General features: G+C 28.6%; 1 protein-coding gene across 3 annotated transcripts in view; it reads right to left on the bottom strand.

Annotated features, from left to right (window-relative positions):
- The window catches only part of LOC129958831 (ectonucleoside triphosphate diphosphohydrolase 8-like), a 146,432-nt gene extending 122,990 nt beyond the window's left edge, over window positions 1-23,442 (bottom strand). Inside the window, exons 1-3 of one of the 3 annotated variants that reach the window (XM_056071534.1) lie at window positions 19,320-19,458; window positions 19,090-19,144; window positions 18,889-18,948 (exon numbers count right to left, since the gene is read on the bottom strand). In XM_056071534.1, coding sequence (XP_055927509.1) covers window positions 18,889-18,948; window position 19,090 — 61 coding nt within the window. In that variant the 5' untranslated portion in view covers window positions 19,091-19,144; window positions 19,320-19,458. Of the gene's footprint in view, window positions 1-18,888; window positions 18,949-19,089; window positions 19,145-19,319; window positions 19,466-23,305 lie in introns of those variants that run through there. The other 2 variants (XM_056071532.1, XM_056071538.1) reach the window with 2 other exon arrangements.
- Window positions 23,443-25,560: the final 2,118 nt, after the last annotated feature.

Here is a 25,560-nt window from a genome sequence, read left to right on the forward strand (position 1 = left end):
TAAAATACGTGAAGATGTTTATCAAGATGTGATTTGATTATTCTATTCTTTGTCTTTACAAAATTATTTCATATATTTCTAGTGAGAGTTTACGTACAATAATTAAGATAAAGCAACATTACAAATATCGGATTAATTCCGGATACTTAATTAAATAATATCTGATCAAAATGTTGGATAATTAATTAACTTCTCCACACCGGAAAGGATCATAATAAAAATTCGATTCATCCGAAAATTCGAATTAAAAAATCTGGGTTTCAAATGATCACAGCAAAAATAAACGATAAATTAAAAATTAAAAATGAGAGGAAATATTTATTTTACTTAAAATACTTTGATAAATAATGGATAATTAATAAATAAGCAATAAACAATTTTAATGAATAAATTAATAACAATTAAAATTAAAATGTCCTATTTCAAAAATAATAATTTAATAAATAAATAAGAAAATTTAATAAATAACAATACAGAACATTGTGAATACAACAGTTATATCACAAAACATCAAAACAGGCAATACGAGTTAAGAAGAATTCCAAAAATTGTCTCATTTAATTCATTGTATAGCCACAAATGAATTAAATGTATTATTTGTTATTATTTAAATGTATATTAAATGTAAATTTAATTCATTGTATAGCTACAAATAAATTAAATGATACAAAAAAGCCCACTAGTGACCGCTAAGGAAATAAGACTGATGTATTTAACGAAAAAAATTATTTATAAATAAAAATAATTTTTTACTGTTTTCTGCTTTGACCTCGAACTGAAAGAAATTCCAACTATGCATGATTTTTTAACATTATGATAGTCAGAAATTCAAAGGGAAAAAAATCGAATTATCAAGGAATTAGAATTAAAAACATTTGAATGACTTTGAAGTATTATTTATTCCATCAGAATATATAACTGAATATTAGCGATTAAGAGGTTTCCAGTTGCATATAGATATATTTCAAGATTAGAATGAGTCATTTTACTCAGCATTTTGCAAAATTGCTTCATGTTTTTAGATATCTTTTAACCATTATCTGGCATAATTATTATTATCTGTTCCATAAAAATATAAAAAAATAAACATGCTCATTTTGCAATAAAATAATATCTAGACATGATGAAAGTTATCATTTTAGAAACATTAGATAAATATTTTTATTGATTTCTCTTACCTGAATGTTATGAACGTTCGTGAAGAAGAGGATTTGGATTGTCTCAAGATATCTCTAAAGTTCAGAACTGATTAATCTAAGCATTGCAGATGTTTTATAAATATTCTACTTGATAAAATAAAAAAGGAATTATTTGATCTTTATCAATATGTTGATAGATGACATAATGCCTTTTTTCCCAAGTTTCTGCATAATAATTGGAACTGGTGTCACTGGTTAACTTCTTAGAACAAATAAGGCAAAAACAAAAAATGATGACTGATAAACTCTTGAAATAATCAATACGAAATATCATTAACTGAGAAAAAAAGGCATCATTCTACTGAGCGCGTTTGATTATTCTGACATGATAGGGGCATGGTACGTCTATTTAAAGAAAAACCCAGTAACTGCTGAAAAGTTACGTAAAAAAAGCGTCGCAAATATTGGATAAACATAAAATAATGAGGCGCTGAAAAAGACTAATATTGCATCTTCTTGATCTCTATGGCTAATTAACTACATTGATAAATAATTAGGGTGACCCTTAGATATGAGTTGAAGGTCAGATTTTGAGGAAATAAGTGCCTTAATTACCAGTTATAGAAGTTTATTTTGAACCAATTTAGATCATTCGTTAAAATGGCCTTTTATTTCAAAATCACTGTGACAACCTTGAAGAACAAATTTTCTTCTGCATTTTGAAGAATCACAGATATGAAATAATGGATAATTATTTCTTCCCTTCTAATCGAATTTTTCTCTGGCACATTGAATTTCTTATTAACCTAATGCTAAAACTAATTGCTTTTGTTTCCGAATTGTTTCTGTTAGTTAAATATGCCTATACTTTGTATTCTTAGTGACCGTAAATGAAGAATTTTTTTTAAAAAAAAGAATGTAACTCATTGGAGTTCTCCATTGTTGTATATTATTTTAATCGCCTGCGAAAACCTTGAAGAACAAATTTTCTTCTATATTTTGAAGTATCACCGATATAAAATATTGGAAAATTATTTCATTTTTTCCTAATCGAATTTTCCTCTGGCAGACTGGGTTTCTTTGGCCGTGTTGGCCTGGTGATAAGGTCTCGACTTCAGAAACGGTGAGTTTCAGGTTCGAGACTCGATTCCACAGAAGAATCGTCGTGTAAGCGGGTCTGGTGCGTCGGGGCCAAACGTTCTCCCGCTGGTGTAGCGTGGAAGTTCGGAGACGGGGTACTAATTCAGGTGTCGTTCTCATCATCTGACCGCAGTTCAAAATAACGTGGTCCGTCCCAAATAAGTCCTAATATTGCTTTAAAATGAGACGTTAATATAACTAAACTAAACTGAATTTCTTATTAACCTAATGCTAAATAATGTAACAATATTAAGTAAAAATTGTTTTAGATTCCTTATTGTTTTCGTTAATTATGTATATACTTTGTATTATTAGTGAGCCTAAAAGAACAATTTTTTTTAAAAAAAATTAACTCTTTGGAGGTTTTTAAACATGTAAAATGCATCTAATAATGAAATAGCATTAAAATATGTTTCACTTTTTTTTTTTTTTTTTTTGAAAACGTTAAACATATTATGTGTGAATTATTCCGTTAGTTATTGGAATTTTATATACCGGAATTTATTTCCGTTATTATTAAAATTTTATAATGCAACTTTCAGTTTTCTGAAAGTTGCATTATAAAATTTTAGTATCAAAAAGCCCTATGCTATTTATTATTAATTTTAAAATTATTTCAATTTTTAAAATTTTATTATTACTACAGTTAGTAAAAATACCGCCGGCGTCCTGGCATAGAGGTAACGCGTCTTCCTCGTGACCTAAGCGTCCTGGGGTCGAGTCCCGGTTCGGGCATCGTTGATCATCGTCTGTTCTGTTTGTGAGATGCGCGAATGTGAATGTGCCCCCCTCATTGTAAGAAGGGGTTGTGCAAGTGAAAGTGATGCGTGAGTAACTGAGACGTACTCTTGGCCCTAGTTGGCGCTACTAAAACAAGAGACGCTCCCTTAGCTTAAAATCACTGTCTTCGTCAGCGAGCTTCTCCATGGCAAGTGCCATTATAAACAACAACAGTAAAAATGCTTATTTATATATTAACCATGTATCATTTATTAAAATTATACAGTACTTAAAAAATACCGCTGCCATTTTTATTTTAAAAACTGACTTCCCTCCCTTCTCCCTCTTGTTATGCTTTTCTTTAAATCAAATTTTTGGATAAAATCAATTTTTACTGTTGTCTCATCAGCTTCTGATTTAGCAAGTTTTTCTGTAAAAATATTTTGATACCTTACATTAATCTTGCAATAAGAATCACACTTGTTTTATTATAAAGAATAGCTTGGAGACACAAAATGTTTTTGCAGTAAGTTCCATTTGTCTGATGACATAACAGTTATTCCTCATGTTCCTCATTTAAATGTCATATAGAATTTATCTTCAAACCAATAATTTATACGCCATTGTTTTCATTCCATATACAAACCCATGCACATAAAAATATTCTAGGAAACTACCATACATTGCTTAGTTCGTATCTTACTTTCTCATTTGATACAGAGGAAAAAGATCATTCATTTACAAATTCTTAAGCTACTTATTTATATTGACGTCCTATTTTGAAGCAATATGAGAGCTATTTTGAGATTAATTTCAGAATATTAAAATGGAGTCAGATGATGAGGACATAATCAGAGTCAGTAATACGCTAAATTAACGTGAATACATTTACTGCTCAACGAGCAATTCAACAATACATTTTATCGTAGATGACACTTGAACCGACAGACTCGAATTGTGAATCGAACTTAGAATCCTTTGGCCTCGAAACTGAGACCTCACCTACGGGCCTACGTGGCCCGCTACCAACAATGTAAAAGCAACTCATTTTTATTTTACTTTACAGTGCAATATATAACATTTATTTGTTTAAAAAAAGACATCATTTCGAAAGAAAAGGTTTTACATTATTTTTTTATTCCATACACAAATCTGTTGACATAAAAAACATCATTTCGAAAGAAAAGATTTAGCATTATTTTTTTTTTATTCCATGCACAAATCCGTTGACATAAAAAAGAAAAGAAAATCTCATGAAACCACCGCACATTGACTTGCGTAATTTTTCACCCTTCCTGTTTGTAACAAATGAAAAATGTAATTCAATTATATATCGACTTTCATTTTTTTTTTTTTTTTAATATTCGGAAAGACTGACATATTTTTTTGTAATTTTGTTCCTTGTATAAAAGTTCTTTTTTATGTGACGCTATTAAATATACAAATGTTTGACAATAATGAAATTTAGCAGGAGAGATTGAACGAAATTTTCCATTAAAAAGAGGCGTTAATAAGTTGCTGTTACAAACTTGAATGCTTTCTTTTCTTTACATGTAATTTTTTCACTTTTTTGTTTTTATATAGAAATTCTTTTTTTTCCCTAGCATTATTAAATACATAAATTTTTTTAGCGAGAATAAGATTTGACAGGAAATTTTGAAAAAATGTTTCAATTAAAAGATGCGATAGTAAAATTTTAAGGCAAACTGAATCATTAACTTTGCATTATTTTAAAACAGGAAATAGAATCATCAAGTTTGAATATTAATTTTATTATTATGTTTGAATTATTTTTTTATTACTATGTTTGGATTATTATTTTATTATTATGTTTGAATTATTACTTTTATTATTATGTTTGAATTACGTTAGAATTATTATGTTATGTTTGAATTACGTTAGAATTATTATGTTATGTTTGAATTACGTTAGAATTATTATGTTATGTTTGAATTACGTTAGAATTATTATGTTATGTTTGAATTACGTTAGAATTATTATGTTATGTTTGAATTACGTTAGAATTATTATGTTATGTTTGAATTATTAGGCAAACTGAATCATCAAGTTTACTTTATGTTTGAAAACAGTAAATATGATTAACTTAGAGAAAGAAAGGAAACTAACATAGAGAAGGTTTTATCATCTAGCATTTATCTCTGTAAAAATAGGTTTTTAGTGTAACTTTGAGGCATTGACGCATCTTTTCAACGATTCAGAATTTCACAAGAAATCTTTTCTTCCGTCGAAAAACAACAGAAGCTTAAAAACAGGAAATAAAAGACACAAAAAAATAAGTCGCGTCTTTCGAAACTATTAACGGATGAACGCAGGTTAACATTTGGTTTAAAGCCAATGAAATAAATATTTCCAGATCTCTTCAAAAATTGCTTTCAAGGTTTATAAACCAACAAAACCTCTCTTCTTTTTTATAAAAAGGCACAAGAAATCAAAAGAGTTAAAAAAAAACTCCTTTAGCATACAGACCCACATCACTAAGATAAATGAAATTTTTTTCAATTATCCTTACCTAAACTATTAATCATCTTCAGTTATTTGTCAATTATCCGTGTACAGTGTTTAAAAGTTTATTGCCATGCATCAAATGTGTTCAGGGCGTACAGATTTAAGAGACGATAGAAAATGGCAAAAGAAACAATTTTACAAACAATAAGGTAATGTGTAAAAAATGAAAGTAGCAACACTAGAAGACGGAACTCATTAAGAATATAAAAAACGAATTAAAATAAAAATTTAATCACAAATATCCACACGAAATAATACTTTATATTTACAAGAATTATTCAAACGAATGGCAGTCTACTACATATGTGCATCACAACAGCAATAAAATTGTTGGTGAATACTTTGGAAGATATCCTCATTTCTAGTCTTGCAGCGTTGCCAATAATTTTGTTGGTGGAATCTTTGGTAGAGTCAAGGAATCCTTTAACGAATATTTTCAACAATCCTTATACAAAGAAATCGAAGTAAGAGAGATTCAGAGACCTAAAAGCCAAAGGATAAATCCACCTTGCCTATGTTATCGCTTTGGGGATTGAATATCCGAATTGTGTGTGTTCACTTGTGGTAAATAAATTGGTGTCCGATCACACATATTATATAAATCCTCCCTTTGCCATACCATTTATAGTTCTAATTATCTTTCCTGTTTTTCCTTATGTTATACCCATTTCCTTGTAATCAAATACTAACTCGTTCACTTTAGAATCTTTAAAATAGTTCAAACAAAGACATCTGCATCGATTTGCAAGTGTTTCAATCCATGGCAAAACATATTTGTTACAGTTTTTGTGATTTATATCGATCATTTACTTAAGAATTTGGCGAAATCATCTATCAGAAGCTATTAATCTCCCCCGGGGGTCACCTCGAAATGAAGATGAGAAGTTTCCGGCATGGTAGTTGGTTTTCGCCATCTTGGAGGGTACACGGAAAGGTGGGGGTCTGGCTCCTCTCATTGATGACGGACGTATTGACATCGAAGGGTTGTACCGTGGATCAGTGATGCCCTTAGGACTCAACCATAGTTCCTACCAATATTGCTATAGCGGCGGTCTGATCATTCATTTTTTTATCCGTGTGCCTTCGAGGCGGGTCGGAGAGTCAGTGATATGATTTACACCTTTTGCTAGTCCCATGGGATGCACCTCGTAATTGAGGATGAGAAGTTTCAGTCATGGTGGTTGGTTCTAAATATTTTAATAATACAGAAAAAAAAGATAATATTTTTTTGTTGCAAAAATGTGCCCAGGAACTTTAAAGGAAGTGTATAATATTCTATGAATGTACGATTAACTTGACCATCGATGTGTTTTTTAAAAATTTTAATATGGTACTGATTGTTATTAATTATTTTTGGATGTGTGTGTGTGTGTGTGTGTGTGTGTGTGTGTGTGTGTGTCCAAATAGCAGTATAACGGATACATAATATTTCATGGGAATATTATATATAGAAACAAATGGGTATGCCCACAACATTCAGTGAAAATCAGAATGTTCCTGGTGGAGAATGTTTGTAAATGAGAATGGGCAGATTGATTGCCATAATAAGGAAGAATCTTGCAAATGGAAAAAATAATGACATCAGGTTCCAGACTCTTTTCTTTAATAACGACAGGAAAAATACTTTCGAAGGGGACGAACTAAATGGGTTGGATCAATGAAATTTCAATTCTATTGTACTTTAAGCAACATCGTATTATTTGATAAATAATTATTTTATGTATTTGCAACATACAGATATTCTTTGATGTATTATGGACTTCTTGTGCTATTAGAAGAGAGAAAAAAAGCAACAATAAACCAAATTTATACACGAACATTCCTGCATGATAAAAATGCCCCTAGATAAAAAAAAATGATCGGACGATACACTTAAATAAAAATGAAAAGTTAATAACAGATGAATGCTCTTATTCAACGCAAGCAAATGTGCAGGTCGAGTATGAAATTATTTTTCTATGCAAACAAATGCTCATGAAATGCACAGGTCGTGCATGAAATTATTATTCTTTGCAAACAAACGCGCATGAAATGTAGAGGTCGAGTTTGAAATTATGCAAACAAATGGGTTTGAAATGCATACTTCCAGTTATTACACACTGGACGTTAAATTCTTTAATTACACGTCCAATTTCACAACTGTTCTTTATTTACGTACGCTTCTCAGCTGCGTCGTATAAACTGGCTGATCCTTTTCGAAAATATCCCGCATTCCGAGAACAATTGCAGCGGCAATAAAGAATTCTTGTGATGAGATTGGTGCAGATGGTTGTCTCGTAGACTATCTGTTTGACATTTCCCGTCAGAAGAATTTCAGGCTGAATAAATCGGATGCTAACGATTCTATTTCAGAACTGGCGATCTGGCAATTTATTCCGGTTCTAGCTTATCCAGTTGGCAATCCCAATAATATTTTCTTCGGTGCCTTTGACTTGTTTTTGTATTGACTGCCTCCACTCATAGTTTCTGCGTTCAATTTGGAATATCTTGTAGATAGATATTCGAATTGTACCAATTTTTTTGAAAATCATCAAATGTTTTGAACGAAATTTTAGCAAAATTTGAGTTTTAGCGATGAGTTCCGCAAGACATAATGTTTTAGCAAGTAAATGTAAGGTCAACGCAGTATAATGGATTTGAATAATCGACTTCTGTAACTGATAGAGTTTCTAAAAGATAATGAAACAAGAGTTAGAATTATTTTCAGTTTGCGATCTGGAAACTTCAAAAAATTAAAGAACAGTTCATCAGAAACTCATAGATCAAAGTTTCCCAAACCGAATGGCAAAAATGCAATACAACCTTATCAGATAGACAATTTTCTTCATGACTTCAAATTTATATAAAATCAGGAAAAAGAAAAGAAAAATTCAGTATATCATTAATGAAGATTTGAGATAGATTTAATTTATTTATCTACAAATTATTAACGAAATACTTGATATCGGATTAGTTTCCTGTATTGATATTGCTAATTAATATTGAAGAGTGAAAAAGCACAAGCTGATAAAGTTTCTGTAAGGAACTAATAATCTTGGAAATTTTGTTTAAGGCGGAATAGAAACATCAAAGTTGGAATCTTGCAGTAGAATCATAGAACCAGTCTAAGACCATTTTTTTATGGAAATTACAATTTAATTTGTGATTAAGAAAATTCTGAACAAGAAAGTTTTATGTTTTTCAAATTACTTTTATATAGATTTTATACATAATTTGCTTTTATGAAATCTACGAACAAACGTTCAATCATTTGCAAGCTGAAACATGAGTGGGAACCCTCAGGAACTAACTATCAGAAGTTGACTTCTTTAGTTAGTTCCTTGTTGTATCCTTGTAGTTAGTGTTGTTCCTTGTAGTATCACCTTGTTGACTTCTTTATTGTATCACACAATTTGCTAAAAAATGAAATTTTTTGAGAACTTTAGGGATCCTGAATCTTTTCCTGTGATTTGACTCATACTTAGAGTCAACATCATTAAAAAGGTTTGAAAAACTTGCCCACGACTTGCCTAATTATCTGCCTAAGAGATTTCAAACGCTTCATGGACTCCGCTGGTTCTCAGCTGGTGCAAGGTCTGCAGACATGGCAGATAAAAGAGTTTTACCTTTTTATGTAGGTAAAGGACCTCAGTGACAATGGTCAGTGGAGTCATCATGAATCTATAATTCCATTATAGGGTTAAAGATTAAAGTTCCAGGGAAAATACGTGCTGAAATAACCGGATTTTTCTCTTGAAGCCGAGCTTCAAGTGAAGATTTATTATTTTTCTGGAAATTTCAGTCAAACAGAAATTTTATTATAAATGAAAGCCATTACATTTATATATGTTCCTATATCCATCTTATATCATAAGACACTAAATTTCAACTGTATTAGGGACAGATATTGTTTGCTACCTCAGAAAAGATACCGCTTTCGTTAAATATCACTATCGCAATCACTATTGCGTTAATATCACTATTGAGCTAGGGGTCAGAAATTAGGAGTGAAAAGTTAAAAAAAAATTTCAAAAAAAAAAAAAAGTTCAGTTTTGAAGAGAAGAAAAGAAAACCTTTTCTTTTTCTATCTTTTACTACCTTTTGAAGGGAGAGGTTGAAATTCGGGAACATTTCCGAATTTGAAATTTTATATATCTTTCTAAAGTTTCTAAATTTTTCACTAAAGTTTTATAACATTAAATCAGTTTGGCACATTCTAGAACATTAAATAAGACCTTAATTATGGATCTTAAATATTTTCCATAATTATGGATCACTCTACACATTAAAAAACATTCTTTTTCATTCCTAATATTTTTAGAAAATTTGGAAATTTAATGAAAAATTCTTGTAAAAAAAGATGTCATGACGAAAATTTATTTAAAGCAATATTGGATATATAAACGAATATTTATTATGAAAAATACACAAATCCTAATCTTAACCACTTTATTCTTTAGAGAATACGTTAAAAAATCTCATAATAGAGGCGAATAAAATACGAAAATTGTGTAATAATTTAAAACTTCTGGGAAAGTAAATGACAGAGAGTGTCCCAAAGATCATTTAACAAAGATCTAAATTTTTAACATATTATTTTAAGTGAAAATGCATCATCTTTTTGCATCTTTTGACGGAGGTCTAAATTGGTAAGTAATCGATGAAGCTAGTCTTTATGCGAAAGCTTCTTATTTAAATACATATTAACATTTTCTAGCAAAAGACTGATGATAAGTTCATGTATTCTCTAACGCAGAACATAAAAAAATCAAATTCACTTTATGATATCCAAAGACCTTAGCTTGAAAATAAAATAAGTTACTCTAAATACACTGCTTTACTCTTTGTTTTCATTCAGTCGCAAAAGTGTTTCTAATGAACTTGTCAGAACGTAGAAAGGGTTATTCTAATTGTTCAGAAACAATTTACAGAAAACAGTTCTTTAATTGTCTTTTTTTATGAAGAAAGAAAATAATATTGATGTACAAAATTTGGAAGTACAAAAATTGAGCCATATCTCCAAGAAAAAAATATTAATCACTTGATTGCATACAATAGTTATACAGAACATGTGAGTACATAATAATAATATATAAAATACAAAGAATATCCAGAAAGTTTATATGATAATATTTAATATTCTTCGCCGTCTTCTATATGAAGCGGATCTATACTATAGTTTTAGTACGGGACTATACTAAAGAACTATTAAACACGGAAATAAAAAAGCAAGCTTTAACTGTGTTTCATAAAAAAAAATCCTTTCAATACGTATAATATTTATAAAACGCAGGCATGTAATAATTTCTAATTATCTAAGCTTTAAAAATAATTCCCTGATTACTTGAACTCCGTCTTCCCTTTAACTTTTGAGTTGCGCTGGCATATTATTTTCTCATGGAATCGAAACATTACTCAAATTTCTTTCTTTAATTAAATAAGTTCAAAAGGCTTTCTCATGGCCTTTACGGCTGTCTGCCGTTCTATTCTGTTCTGCGCTCCATGGCTTTTAAAAAGAAATGTTGATAACAGACAAAAATCGGACTAATTTGTTAAATCATGAAGAATAAAAATCGTTAAAAAAATCGATTAATTCTTTCGTCCGACAAATACAGAGGGGTGATAATAGGCATCAAGAGGATAAAGAATCATCATACAACATAGGGTCCCAAACGAGGTTTAGTGTGTAAAAATCGCAAAAATATAGGGAGTCCAAGAACTGTTGGAAACTGTAAAAAATTAATTAAAAAATAAAAATGGTGTTTTAACCATGATTTTTTTTTAAGTGAAAGCACATTCTTAAACGTTTTTTCCATGTAGGTAACATGCGTATTTGAGGAAATAGGGGGTCGAAAATTACTGACAACGAAAAAAATAGTTTAGAACTCATATTTACAAAAATATTAAAATTTGAAGAAAAATAAAAGCTTAAAAATGTAAGGAATTTTATATTCTATAATTTGATACAACCGTGTTGTGTGAAAACTGGGGAGTTTTTAAGATATTCAAGAAAAATTAAAATGAGAACCAGAAAACATCGCTACACCGCCGTACTGATGGTTGCAGAGAGCGTTGTCAAATTTGAAAGATAAATTCAGAGCAAGGATATTATGCATTAAGTAGATGAAAAATTACCAGAATACGACCCCCTATGTTATCAAATCCGCATGTTACCCACATGAAAAAAAAAACTTTTAAGAATGTGCTTTCACTTTTAAAAAAATTCATAGTTGAAACACCATTTTTTATTTTTGTATTAAATTTTTACAGTTTCTAACAGTTCTCGGATCCCCTATATTTTTGCGATTTTCACCTACTAAACGTCGTTTGGAACGCTATATTGTATGGTGATTCTTTATCCTCTTGATGTCTACTATCACCCCTCTGAATTTGTCGGTCGAATTCGGCAACACCCTGTATATATATAATGGAGGAAGGATCCAAAAATAATGCATTTTTAATAACATGTGATGAAAACTGTTTAATGTAAATAACGCAAACTTTAAGAATCCAATGTGTTGATGACGTGTGACAAAAAACATTGAGAAAACATGTTCAATCTTCTTGATTTGAATAAAGAAGTAAAAATTATGTAAATTTTAACACTAACGCTTGCAGTTTTCGGTTAATAAATGGCGCAGGCATAGACATGCAATCCTCGTTGTGGAGTTCATTTTAGAAACGGTACAGTACTATTTCAAGATAAGGAAGATTGACGGAAGTAATTTCTGTTAACTTAACAATGATGAATGAATGTCACAGTGATAAATGCATTTTCTACAGTATTACCAGCAATGAATGTGCTAAACTTTGCTTTTGCGACAGTAAAGGAACGTGCCTGTCTGTTCCTTTTCTTTTAATAGGCACTGATTGATAGTGACTGTAAGCAAAATTTAAGCAATGTCGCCACTACATTTTTTTTCAGCTTTAGGTAACTTGATAATTTGAGAAGACGTTCAAAGCCATTTTGAAAAAAGGGCATAACAGCGTTTTAGAATATTTTGGAGTTTTAAAAGCATACGAAAAATCATTGTACTAAAACAAATCTCAGTATTATAAAAAAAAGAGGGAAATAATCTTGAAATTTTCATTTCGAGAGTCAACAAATTTGTTAATAGAATTCCAACAGGTAGGAACGTCGCTGATTGATAGTTGTAGAATATATATCAGTTTAAAATTATTAAGAAAGAAATTTAAACAGTGAAAATAGTTACTTACTTAGCTGTATAGTTTGTTAAAATGATAATTTCACTATGTATAATATTATAAGTAAATATCATTATGGCTATGTATATATGTACGCTCCACATTTCTGCTAAAGCAACTGAACCAAATTCAAACAAATTTCGCATATTTATTATATAAGGAGAAAAAATACTGCCAACTTCTCAAAGTGCTAAAAATAATTAAATATTCACTTAATTAGAAACTAACAAAAGAATATTCATTTTTTTTACACCTTGAACTACTCTACCGCGATTTTTTTTTAATTACTCTTTTATTTTAATATGTCGTTAGACACTGCTGCAATTCCTTTTAAAGTAATAATTAATTCTGCATAAAAGCAAGCGTAAATCAGTCGCTCAATCGGGAACAACCATTCTCATACTTCAGCATTCATGAGCATAATTCGTAGTACAAATATAACAAATTTTAACAACTTATGGAACGAATCAACTATCGGTGGTTTTTAAAAATCGTTTGGTTCAATTGATATTCCTATTTTAATTTAAAAAAACCGTTTCAGACGATAAAATGAATTTTGAAATTATAACATTTTATACAAAAGTAGTTTTTACGTTAAAAATTTTACAAATGAAAAGATTCTAATTACGAAAAACGCTGGAAATATCATTTATTTGCTAATAAATCTCTTAAAATATCTCTCAGAAATAGTTAAAATTGTTAATATTATATAACCAGTTAATTATTCAACGGTAATTCACATTTTCACGGCAAACATCATTCAAATACTTGGTATATATGGATTGATAGATGTAAAATAAGTATTAATTTGACTATACTAAGAAGAAGGAAATTTAATTAATGGAAATAATTGTTTTCTTAGCAGTATAGCATTCTAAGATGATAATTCCAGCATGCATAGTTAAGATATCTGTTGATATACCTTTCAGAAATAGAGTAAATTGTTAATATCATGTTATTAAACAACTGTTTATCAGATTTCATTGTCAAATATGATATAACATATGTGAATTTTATCGTTTGTCAAGGTTTGATGTGTTTTTTTTTTTATTGATACAATAAAAAAAAACATCAAACCTTGACAAATATTATAATGTATAAAATAATTATTATACATTATAATAATAATTTTATTTTTTAATATACCATATAACAATACATTAATAATCTTAATCAATATTAAGATTTTTAAATATTACTGTTTTCAATCAAGGGCACTATTAAAGCAAAGATATTTTATATTACAATAATAATTTTATTTTTTAATAATACCATATAATAATATATTGATAATCTTAATTAGTGTTTAATTAATGTTAATTATTGTTTTAATTAATGTTTTTAATGTAATTAATGTTTTTAAACATTACTATTTTCTTCCAAGTGCATTATGAAAGCAAAGATATTTTCCTTTATTTGTATCAATCCTTTTCGGCGCGGAAGTTTTGTATTAGCTCACGTTCAAACAAGGCTTGTTTCGGCGAGTCAGAGCAGTCAACTACTTCCTGTCTATCTGACAGTTAAAACATGCTTGTTATCGCTTACGCCGATAAATCTGTAAAACTGTCAATCGTGAGTTTCCTTTATAAATAATCAGAAGGACCAAATTCACTAAGTTTCCTAGAGGAAATGCCATCCCGCGTTATATTGCATGCATATATAGACACGAAATGTATTACAGTAAGTAAACGTAGTAAACAAATAATCTGGGAGGCCTATTTTACTATGACCTTCAGTACAACAAACATTTATATATATGGACTTATAACGTTGTTTTGTCGTTTTTCTACAAAAGTGAACAATAATAATAAAATATGAAAATAATGTATTATTAAACTATAATAATTATATTGTTTAATAAATTATTAAGCCATAAAAATAGACATTAAAATAATATATTATGCTATTTGTACACAATATTGAAATTTTTTTAACGAGACGTTTTTATTATTGTTCTGGAAGATGGAAAATAAATTTTATCAAAACTCTTCAAAACAAATCAAAAACTGTAAAACGTGAAACATTAAAGGAAATGCTCATAAATAAATTCGAATTTGAATGCCATCTATAATATATTAAAATTTTTTTTTAACTTCTTGGATTTAAATTTTCTTTCTTGTCTTATAATATTTATTTTAGTTTGATTCCCTTATCATATTGCTTTCAGCGCGTTGCGATTTAGCTCCTTTTTAACTCCAGATATTAGATAAATTTTTCCCCTATTTCTTAGTATAATAATAAAAAAAAAAAAAAAAAATAAAAAAAAACTTTTTTTTTCAAAACCACTAAAAGTAATTTTCGAATATTTAGTCTTTAATATATTTCGTAATTCACCGTCTCAATTATTATCCAATATCGAAATTAATTTTTTCTCAAATTCACTATCAGATGGCGCCACTCATTTTGAATGAAATTTTCATTAAAATTTATCGATGAATTAAGTTTTGAAAATATGAAACAATCTAATGTCAATGGAATCAAACAGTTGTACAAAATTTCGAATAGTTGGATATAAGGAAGTGGTTGGCAGCTAGGCAAATTTGTAACATATCGCAGTTCGTCTGAAACATCAATATCCAAAAAACTTACAACTTTCTATCATTAATGATTTCTATAAAAATGTCCTTAAAATTATTCAAGAAACTTTACAAAAGCGATAATATTGCTAGTAAAGAATTCGAGTGGGATGGCATGCAAAAGTGGTGTCCCTGATGCCAGCCTTAAAGAGCGCTAGAGACAAGCTGTTTTCGGGCTTATGACACTTTTTATAAAGCAAGTATGAAGAGGAGACATAAAAATAATATACTATTCCATGCGGCATTCGCTATTCTTTATTGAGAAAGAAATATTGTAATACCCTGGGTGTCACTTATTCTCACTACGACAAGGGTTTCTCACGAAGATGATGACATGATATCAAGAATCACTGTAGCAAATCCGATTTTTTTTTCGGAGTATATATACAAATATATTTTAGTTTTAGGTATGATATCTAAATCCATCAATAATCTTACACTATTCGTTTTTGAAATTTCGATCTTCTAGGTAAATGTATCAAAAAATCGTAAAGCTCTTTTTTTTTTTTTTTTTTTTAAATAGAAGTAACTTTTTTAAAGAGAACTGTGATTCCGAACATTACCAATTTCTACTACAGAGCAAGCGCAGTAACAGAGTTTATTCGATCGGCTGTTGTGAAGGGGAAAAGCCGTTGTTTTATGACAACATCTGTCTTTTTTTTATGACAGTACCTGCCCTTAAAGAAGCGTTACGACGTTAGACGGACAATTTTTCAAGGGCTTTAAATTTGAAAATAAATTTTTCAAAATAAGCTTAATTAATATTAAATAAAGAACTGATTTAAAATATTGTACTATTGAATTTTTTAGTAAAAAAAATAAGAATTTTTTGTAAAAAATTGAATTTTTGAATAAAAAAATACGAATTTTTGAAATTTTTAGTAAAAAAATACGAAAGTAAGATATCTATTTACATGTGCCTTTATATTAACCTCATAATTTCATAATTTTTATTGTTGAACGGCAGTTGAGTAAATATTTATAAACTAGCGTAAGGAATGAAAAAACGCGTATATTTTAAAGTTTACTTCTTAAATTAATAAAAAAATTTTACTAATTGCTTATTTACTATTTATTTGTCAATCTTCTGTCACGAAATAAAAAAAAATCTAATTATTATTTTTTATTGCGCAGTTATTAAATTATTCAAAATTAATTAGAAAAGGTCAATTTTCATGCTGAAAATTGTGAATGAGCAATGTAATATAGATTTCAATACACTCAACAATGCATTGCTTTAGCTGTCACTGAATAGCGTTACACAAAAAAAAATTAATGAATTTATTGCAATTTGCATGAAAATACCAATAGATTGCCATTTAATAATACTATTTATTTTGATTCATTACGAATTAAACGCAGATGAAAGTTTAAATGAAATCTTTGAATATTAAGATTTTGTTGCATTCGGACGATATTTTCTTTAATATGTTTAGACTCTTAATTCATTTATTTAAAAAATGGAATCTATAGCATTTTCTTTTCAATACAGCCATTTTCTGGTGATGTAGGACAGTACAACGTTTATGCTCACGGCATTTAAGAAGTGTTTCCATTTATTGCAGGTTGAATAAGGAATTAATGAAATAAATATCTTTAATAAAGTCATAAGTAATAAAAAATAACAACGATTTCATAAAAAAAAATGTTTGAAGAGAAAGAAGAGTTAGAAAAAGAAACAGCGTGAAAAGAGATCCATTTCTAGAAATAAAATTCGAGGTGCGTTCATTGATTGCATTTCGACTAATTCAATAGAAAAAAATATGTTGATAGTAACAAGAAGTAAAGGAAAAATTAAAATTGCGAAAAAAAAAAGACATTATATATCACTAATAAAGCTTTATCATTTTTTACTTTCTGTTATGAGTGTTAGCAGATCGAAGTTTTTAAAAAATCTTTTATGCATAAGACAATAAAGTATATATTATAATGCAGGATTAAACAACTTCCCTCGAAATTATTTATCGATTTCCATGATTTTAATATTTGTTAAATGTAAAGTTTAGAAAATATTTTCATTCGTCTTTCTGTTTCATTTTGTAGCAGTCAAAAGCTGAATAGAAACGAGTCTTTTCTACTCAAAAAGTTTGCATAAATTGCACTGCGTAAGACATTAAATGCCAAGATCATGACTACTGTGTCACGCAATGTAATATTTTAAGACATATTCAGATGATATGCGCAGTTGTTTAAATATGCCTGTGAAGACAGATGAAGAGAGAGTATTATAATAATGATCATTAATTAGTTTCAAATGTTTACATTTAATTATGCTGCTGCAGTCGATGACAAAGCGGTGGGATGTTAAGACGGGTGTAAGGGCCCTGGGCATGAATTTTATGAGGCATTACAATACAGAAAAAACGCTATTCCGAATATGACAGTTTTTTAAAGCCAAACACAATGATACGGTGTCAATGTACTATTTATCCTTTTTAATAGCAATAGTAATGGGGGCGAAAAAATTATAATATGCACTAGGCACTATTTATTCTTGCTAGTCATTGACGGTGAAACTTTGCAATAGGAATAACGGTAAAGAAGTTACCCTTGTGATTTGACTCTGGTACAAAATTTCGAGAATGGTCCAAAATAGGTCCCGTTTAGCTCCAAAATTAATATCAATCCAATTAAATGAAGTTTATTTTCAGGCTTTACCTTTACAAATAAATGTATTTAAATTTATTAAAATTAAATACTTGAAACGCTATTTTTCCTAATTTAATTTTTCTATCAGGGAAAAAAAATCGAAATAAATATTTATATTTATACAAAAAAAATTATTCAAATTTATCCATTGTAAACATGCATTCAGCTACTGATGTTGTAATATTAGTATTTGAAGGTTTCATTTTAATAATGAAAAGCTAAATAAAGTCTAAAGCTAACTAAACTTGTAAGTACTTCATATGGAAAAAATAAATTCATTCGCAGCAACTATTCCACTTTGTGATTTAAAAACTACAAACGAATAATTGGAAAGACTTATTTTACCGTTTTATTCCCTGGATATTTCATTAAGTGACGCAACCAATAAAATATAATAGGTTCATTGATTTTCAACAAACCTATAAAATCATCCACAATATTGATGAAAACGCTTTCACTCTCCGACAACCTGTGACAACAAAGATACTAAGTACAGAGTCGGTCTCGACTTTTTTCGGCGTTTGTTTCTTTCTATAAACAGCTGATTCAATTATTTATCGATTTCATAATCGTTTTCATCCATCTCACGAACTACTAAATACGCAAAAGGGAGATTTTTTTAAAACTTAGATAACACTAATATAAAATATTTTACCAAAGCAATTGTTTCACATACCAAAAAACGAAAAATTTATCCACCTCTAGTAAAGTTTTACTTACTTTGCTTATGCGGTCATTCAATTAAAAAAAAGTTCTAATCATAATTATTTGAATATATGGAATTCATTAAGAGATTTCCGTAAGAAATTTCCTCTGTAAATGATTTTCAATTAAAGCTGAAATCAAAAGACTTTAAAAAATTTAATTGCCTTCTAGATTTTTAATTTTACTTGCAAAAACACTCTGATTATTTGCAAAATTATTTTACTTTCGTATAGAAAAGAATGCCTTACTTGTTTTTGCTTTAAACATCTGTTTTGGGAAATAGGTATTTGGATATGTCCTATACTCCACTAAAAGAAGAAAACATTACGTATAAAAAAAATCTCTTTAACAAAATATTTTGTAGAAATATGTAAATTTAGAGAATAAAGGCTCTATAGTATATAATTAAGAAAAAATGACAAGGAAGAAAGAATCCAAGAAACACTAACTTGCTGCCTTTCCCTTAACATCTATTTTGGGTATATTGATTCATCCTATATTTCACTGAAAAAAGGAAAAACATCACTATGAAAAACGTGCTATTTTTTTTTTTTTTTTTTTTTTGACAAAATGTTATTTGTTAACACTCGAACGCAAAAATTTGAAACGCTGCAATATTAAAAATATGCGACAATAAAATCTAAGCAGAACCAAGAAAATCACATAATCTAAGACTTACTTTATGAAGACATCATTTCAAATTATTTCCCGGTAAAATGAATGGTTAAAGTCGAGCTAACTTCTGGTAACCGTTGTTGCCGTAACAACTGGGGAAATGCTTGGCAGCTGTTTTAACATGATACGCTGGTAGGACGCAGCATGACGACGACAGCTTTTAAGACATGTGAAAACAAAACGTTTGCGACAAAACTAGTAAATACGTGACACCAAAAAGGCAGGTGCGTGACATTGTGAGATTCCGAGTTCATTTTGTATAGGGAACAGGGGCATTCCTGAAAGCTTAGTTTTTGTATAAAAAAGAAGTGCGCTGTTATTTTTAATTTATTATATTCACTTCACTTAAATACCTTGTTGTAAAGAAAATTAGCTCGTGATTTTTTCGAAAGTTTGTTTGAATTTTCCTTTTTTCCCCCCAACAAAATCTGGCAGCTTTTCGAAGATATAATAGCAAACTAAGTGAAAATAAAAGTAAAAAGATTTCTACAAGGTGATGCGACAAATAATTAAACGATCAACACAGCTCTGTGTCATTTTCTTTTTTCCCTTTTTGACAGAAGTAGTAGAAATAGAAATAAATTAGTGTTAGGAATGCAAAGGAAATAGATAAAAACTAAATTGTGAACTTCATTTTAATTAAAAATTAAGTTCAAGAATTATTAAAACTGCAGTAAAATTTTCAATAAAAATAAATTCATTATAAATATTAATATTAAAATAAAAATTTCATTATTGAAATTTTCTTCGGTAAGTCAAGAATGAAGAGGAAGGGAATTTCATAGATCAACTATTAAATTATTCAAATAATCAAAAAATCATGAAAGACAGTATTAGAATCACTGCTCAGTGTAGTTTAAAAGATACTACTAAATCTCAAACCTCTTTTTTAAAATTATCGAAAATGTGAATTCAATAATTACAATTAATTTAATTATTTTTTTTTTTTTTTTTGCAGAAAACGGTGCAAGTGATACGTGCAAGTGAACGGTGCAAAAGATATTGCGTGAAATATACATCTAATTGGAATTAGTTTCAATCAGAATATCCATGAATTAAAAGCACTAACTTACAGCTTAAAATTATCTATAGTTCGTAAAGCACTGAATAATTCGATAAGCGGATTTCAAAAATGATTTTGGCTTTGTAATAACACTAATAAATATTGATAGCTTATTTATGGACCTTATTTCCGCATTTGATGATGCATCTATTCAATGCTGTCAAAAAAGATAAACTGATGAATGAAAAATGATTTAAAACTAAAAAAAATGGCTACGAAAACACTTTTATTAATATGATATTTTACAAATATTTTTAAACACGAATTTTCTCAACTTTTGTTAATCGGGTGATGTCTTGGGATTTCAAATTTCCAGAGAAAAGTTAAATATTTTTTTACAAATATATGACAAGGAAATTCTTTTTATTTCTTTACATCACAATATTCAGCTAAAAAAGTCTTGATTTATATAAGAAAATATAAATTATTACAAAGGATAAAAAATATGTATAGCATCTTAAACTGTTAATTTCATTTGAAGATTTAAACAGTCATAGAAAATTTACTGTAAATTCGACAATACTTTCCAATTATATATATATAACTTATTTTATACAAACTTTCATATCCTTCCTCATAAATATACTCAATAATTTAAAACTTTAACTTTCCATAAGGAAAACAAATGTTCCGCATTTGTACATTGAAATTACCATAGTTTCATTTACTAATTGTGAGAAATATTTTTTAATGAAAGTTTAAAATGCAATAAGTTATTAATTAAAAATAGATATACTATTATATTAAAGTTTGAGGCTTTTTTTAAAGTTTCAGATTGAAGTTTAATAGTCAGAGTAGCATTCTCTGATTCAAAACGTGTTTAGATAAGAAAATGCTGTTTGATCCGTGAGGTGTTAAAAACAAATGCCAGAATTATTGATTATTTGATTTTCAGCTCCAGAGTTGTACGATTTTACGAAAAATTATTAAATTTTAGTTTTGGTAAAGAAAGTTGGCGAAAGTATTAAAATTAGCGTAGGTTCTTTAATCTAAGAAAATACTGCATTTTTCATCACATCAATAATAAATTCAAAATTAATATTATAAATTACGTAAGATAAGTATACAATTATTCTCGCAATTTTCATCTTTCTCTTTAATTATGCTTTTAAAAACAAATATTTTTTTGTATTTCTATTACAAAAATTGATTATTTTTTGTTTTTATATTTTGAACTGCATAAACAATCGAAACAGAACGATGAAAACAGGATAGACGTGTGAAATTCAGTTATGAAACTGATTTTAATGAAAAACAAATACCCTCGCCAACCGTTTCCATTTCATTTCATCCAGGGAAAACATCTTGAAAATAGAGGATTTTTTTAAAAAAATTCAGAAAATAAATTAAAATATTACTTTTAAAGAAAAAAAAAATACGTAAAGTAACAATCGCATTTTATTTATTTCTTATACCATTTATTTCTTATACCATGAAACAACCATACAATATATCAGTCTGAAATGTTCGGCTAGAATCATAACCATGATATAATCCAGTTCTATATTCGTAATAGAGGAATATGTATTTATTAATACTTTTATATTCCAATAAACTGGTGAATAAAAAAAATTCCATTAAAAAAATGCAATGAAACGAAATCTTTTGAATGCAATTTTGTAAGTTATTTTATACTTCTCATTTTTTTAATAAAATCAGAGATGTATTTGGGAGTTTTCATCCCTGCAGTCCACGGTGCTTTCCTCTAAATCAAATTAATCAATTTATAAGACTACGATTTTGAACAATATCCATTTTAATGCATAGATTAAATATAACTTTCTTATTATTTCCATTATTATTCTAATAACAATGACTTTTTCCAAGATAAAATTGAATCGAAGTGAAAATTTAAAAAAAAAACATTAAATTTAAATTATTTTGAAATTTATTTTTAAAGACAAATATTAACAGATTAATCAGCTAACATTTAATAATGTCCTTAAATAATAGCATGCAATTTTCAAACTAACGCAGTTTTATATAAATCAAAGAAGATACTTATTGAATAAGGTAAATATTTTCATATGCTCTAATAATTTTTGATAGGTTCTGCAAATTATTTAATGCGCATTTTAATGCATAGATTAAACATAATTTTTGTTAATTTTCTTCTTATTTCCATTATTATTTCAAATGACAACTTCTTTTTTTAAAATAAAATTGAATCGAAGTAAAAGTGAAAAAAAAAATATTAAATTTAAATTATTTGTAAATTCATTTTTAAGGACAAATATTAACAGATTAATCAGCTAAAATTTAATAATTTCCCTAAATAATAGCATACAATTTTCAAATTAACGTAGTTTTATATAAATCAAAGATATTTATTTCCTAAAGTAAATAATTTTTCGTCATATGCTTTAATAATTTTTGATAGGCTCTGCAATCTATTTAATGTACAGAATCAAAATTTTGTAAACAAATGGATAAACATAATGTAATTTAATTTTATATTGCGCTGTATTGTGGATTTTAGAAACTTGATATTTTTTTTTCATTATAATTTACTAATAGTTCTTCCAGAAAATTGAAAAAAAAATTATTTTTTATAAATAACTATATATATTTATAAAACTCGCTTATTAAATATTAGACATTGCTTTGAGTACTAATGCTCCTGATACTTTTTGGAATACAAATAAATTTTCATCGAACACATTACCATCAGTAATCATTCACATTGACAAATTGAAGAACTGTAAAATTAGTTTTTTTTTTTCCTTTAAGAGTGAACTTCAACTATTATATCCTCTATAGAATAACTGAATATAAAATTTATTAAATTTATAAACAGCTATTTTAATAAACGTAATTTAATATTTAATTGCAATGCTGAGATTTACTCGAACAGCCACAAATCCAATAGATCAGATATGCTATGATCATCCAAGAAAAGAAGAATAAACGAAAGCATGTTTGCATACCTGCCAAAACATCCTTGGGAGGATCCAACAGGTTGGGTTTGAGTAGAGCATCTGTCGAAGTTGCCATTCTAATGTTGATTAAGTCAGGGAATTATTGTGAGCGGCGGTCTGCATTGCGGGGGAGAGTATTGCGAAGGGCGAAGTGGCAGCGCATATAAATAAGAAAAGCGTGCGCAATTCTGTCACCGTTTTGTTGAGCGCCTCTTCATTTAGTTTTAATGATGCTTGAAGTAGGCCATGTCGTATATAATGCACGTCAGATTGCAAGGAGTGGACCAGTGACTTATTATTATACAAGCAAGCACTCTAACTTTTTGCGTGCATTATTTTTTTTTTCAATCCGCAAAATTTCATTGCAGATTGATAAAAAAAAAATTATCGTCTGTATACATTTCGCCTTTTCAGCTGCTCCTTTTTATTTTTATTTTCTGCATACATTTCTTCTTTTCAGCTGCTTCGTTTATTTTATTTATTTTTTTTTTATTTTTCTGTACATATTTTGCCATTTTAACTGTCAACTTCAATCACAAGCGCTTTTCATACAATGATAGTGTGAAAGAACATTCTCTTTTGAGGATATCCATTCTCCATGACGATGTTCTTTTAATGATTTCCAAACAGTGACTTAAGTGGATTTTTTGTGGTCCATTTGTCACTAGAGAAGGGCAACTCCTTGATAAACCTACACGTTTTATTCGTTAGTGGTTTTCAAGAAGGCAAAGTAGAAGTTATGTTTCTAGTATTTATTTTTTTCTTTTATATTTGTGAACGATTTTTGGTAAGCAGAGTCTAAGAAATCGAACTCCGTACGATTGTTATATGTGTGTGTGTGTGTGTGTGTGTAAGCATTATTTTATCAGTGAAAGGACTTTCGATTTCGTGAGGTCGTTTTATTTCATCTTGGAGACGCAAGCATTATTTACAAGCGTTGAGCACACACACAACAAAGAATGACGCAGAAAGGAATGTGGGAAAAGCTCTTGAACATTTTATACCTTTTAGACATTAACTGGTCTTATATTACCTGAGAAATTAATAGGGAAAATATTTCTCCATAGTGATTATATACAATGAGATTTCGATAGGGATTTTCGTTACATGTGCAGAAGAGGCAGGGATCTCTTAAAAAAGAATGTGCTCATTTGACATTTTTCTAGCCCTTCACGCGGAGTGTGGGAAAGTTAGGTTTTTAGCCGATTCAGCAATTTTACAAAGCTTCTCTTGAATTAAAAAAGTAGAGACAGTGGAATTCGATCAGGAAATAAGAGAATGAACTTATTATGGGCTAAATTAAGATAAAACTTTGTAAATTAATTAGAATTGAAATCAGAGTTTAAAATATCATTACACACACACACACACACACACACACACACACACACACATATATATATATATATATAACGGTACCTTTACTTTTTATTGTGAAGGAATAATGAAATAAGGTGACTTCATAGTAGTTTGAAATCTACAAACTATTTCGTATGTTGTAATCAGGGGAAAATTTGTTAACACTAGAACTACCAAGACCATCATTTTGACGGTTTTCAAATTTCATGCTTAAAAATTTTGATATAATTTATGTATTGTTCTAGAACTTTATAACGACTTTTAAGAAAATATAAGAATAACTACGTATTCCTATTCAATTTCTAGTGAGCCATTTCAACTTCCATAATCAGTATGACCTATACCTATTCATCCCAAGACCCGTCAGAGTGACGGCTTTAGCAATTTCAAAGTTTATATTTTATGAATCATTTATGCAATGCGTGTTTACTTTCGTTTATGCGTCGCTTTCAGAAATTTTCTGGAAAAATTTGAATTCCATTTTTTATATATTTTCCGAAGAATTCTTTAGTGAATATAGTTGTTGCAGAAAAGAAGCCTCCTCCCAAAAACAAGAACATAAAGCAGTGGAATGTACTCCAGAAAAATAAAAAATTAACCTTTGTGAATTCAAATCTGGTCAAATTCGAGTGTGCAACAAAAACGGAACTATTTATACCTACAATGCATGCAATAAATATGTTTGTGGCAGGTGTTCTAAGATAACATGGAAAACATGTGCTTCATAGTTAAGTTATTCAATATAAAATGTAATGTCCTATAAATGCAAATGCAAACTGTTTTTCTTAGGTTTTATATTAATAATTAATGAATTATTATATTGAATGTTGTTTTTGTTAAATTATATTCTTTTATTTACATAAACTAAACCAACCGTTATAACGAAAGCATAACGATAAAAAAAA

The sequence above is a fragment of the Argiope bruennichi genome, chromosome X1 (assembly GCF_947563725.1).
Source record: "Argiope bruennichi chromosome X1, qqArgBrue1.1, whole genome shotgun sequence".
Lineage (NCBI taxonomy): Eukaryota > Metazoa > Arthropoda > Arachnida > Araneae > Araneidae > Argiope > Argiope bruennichi.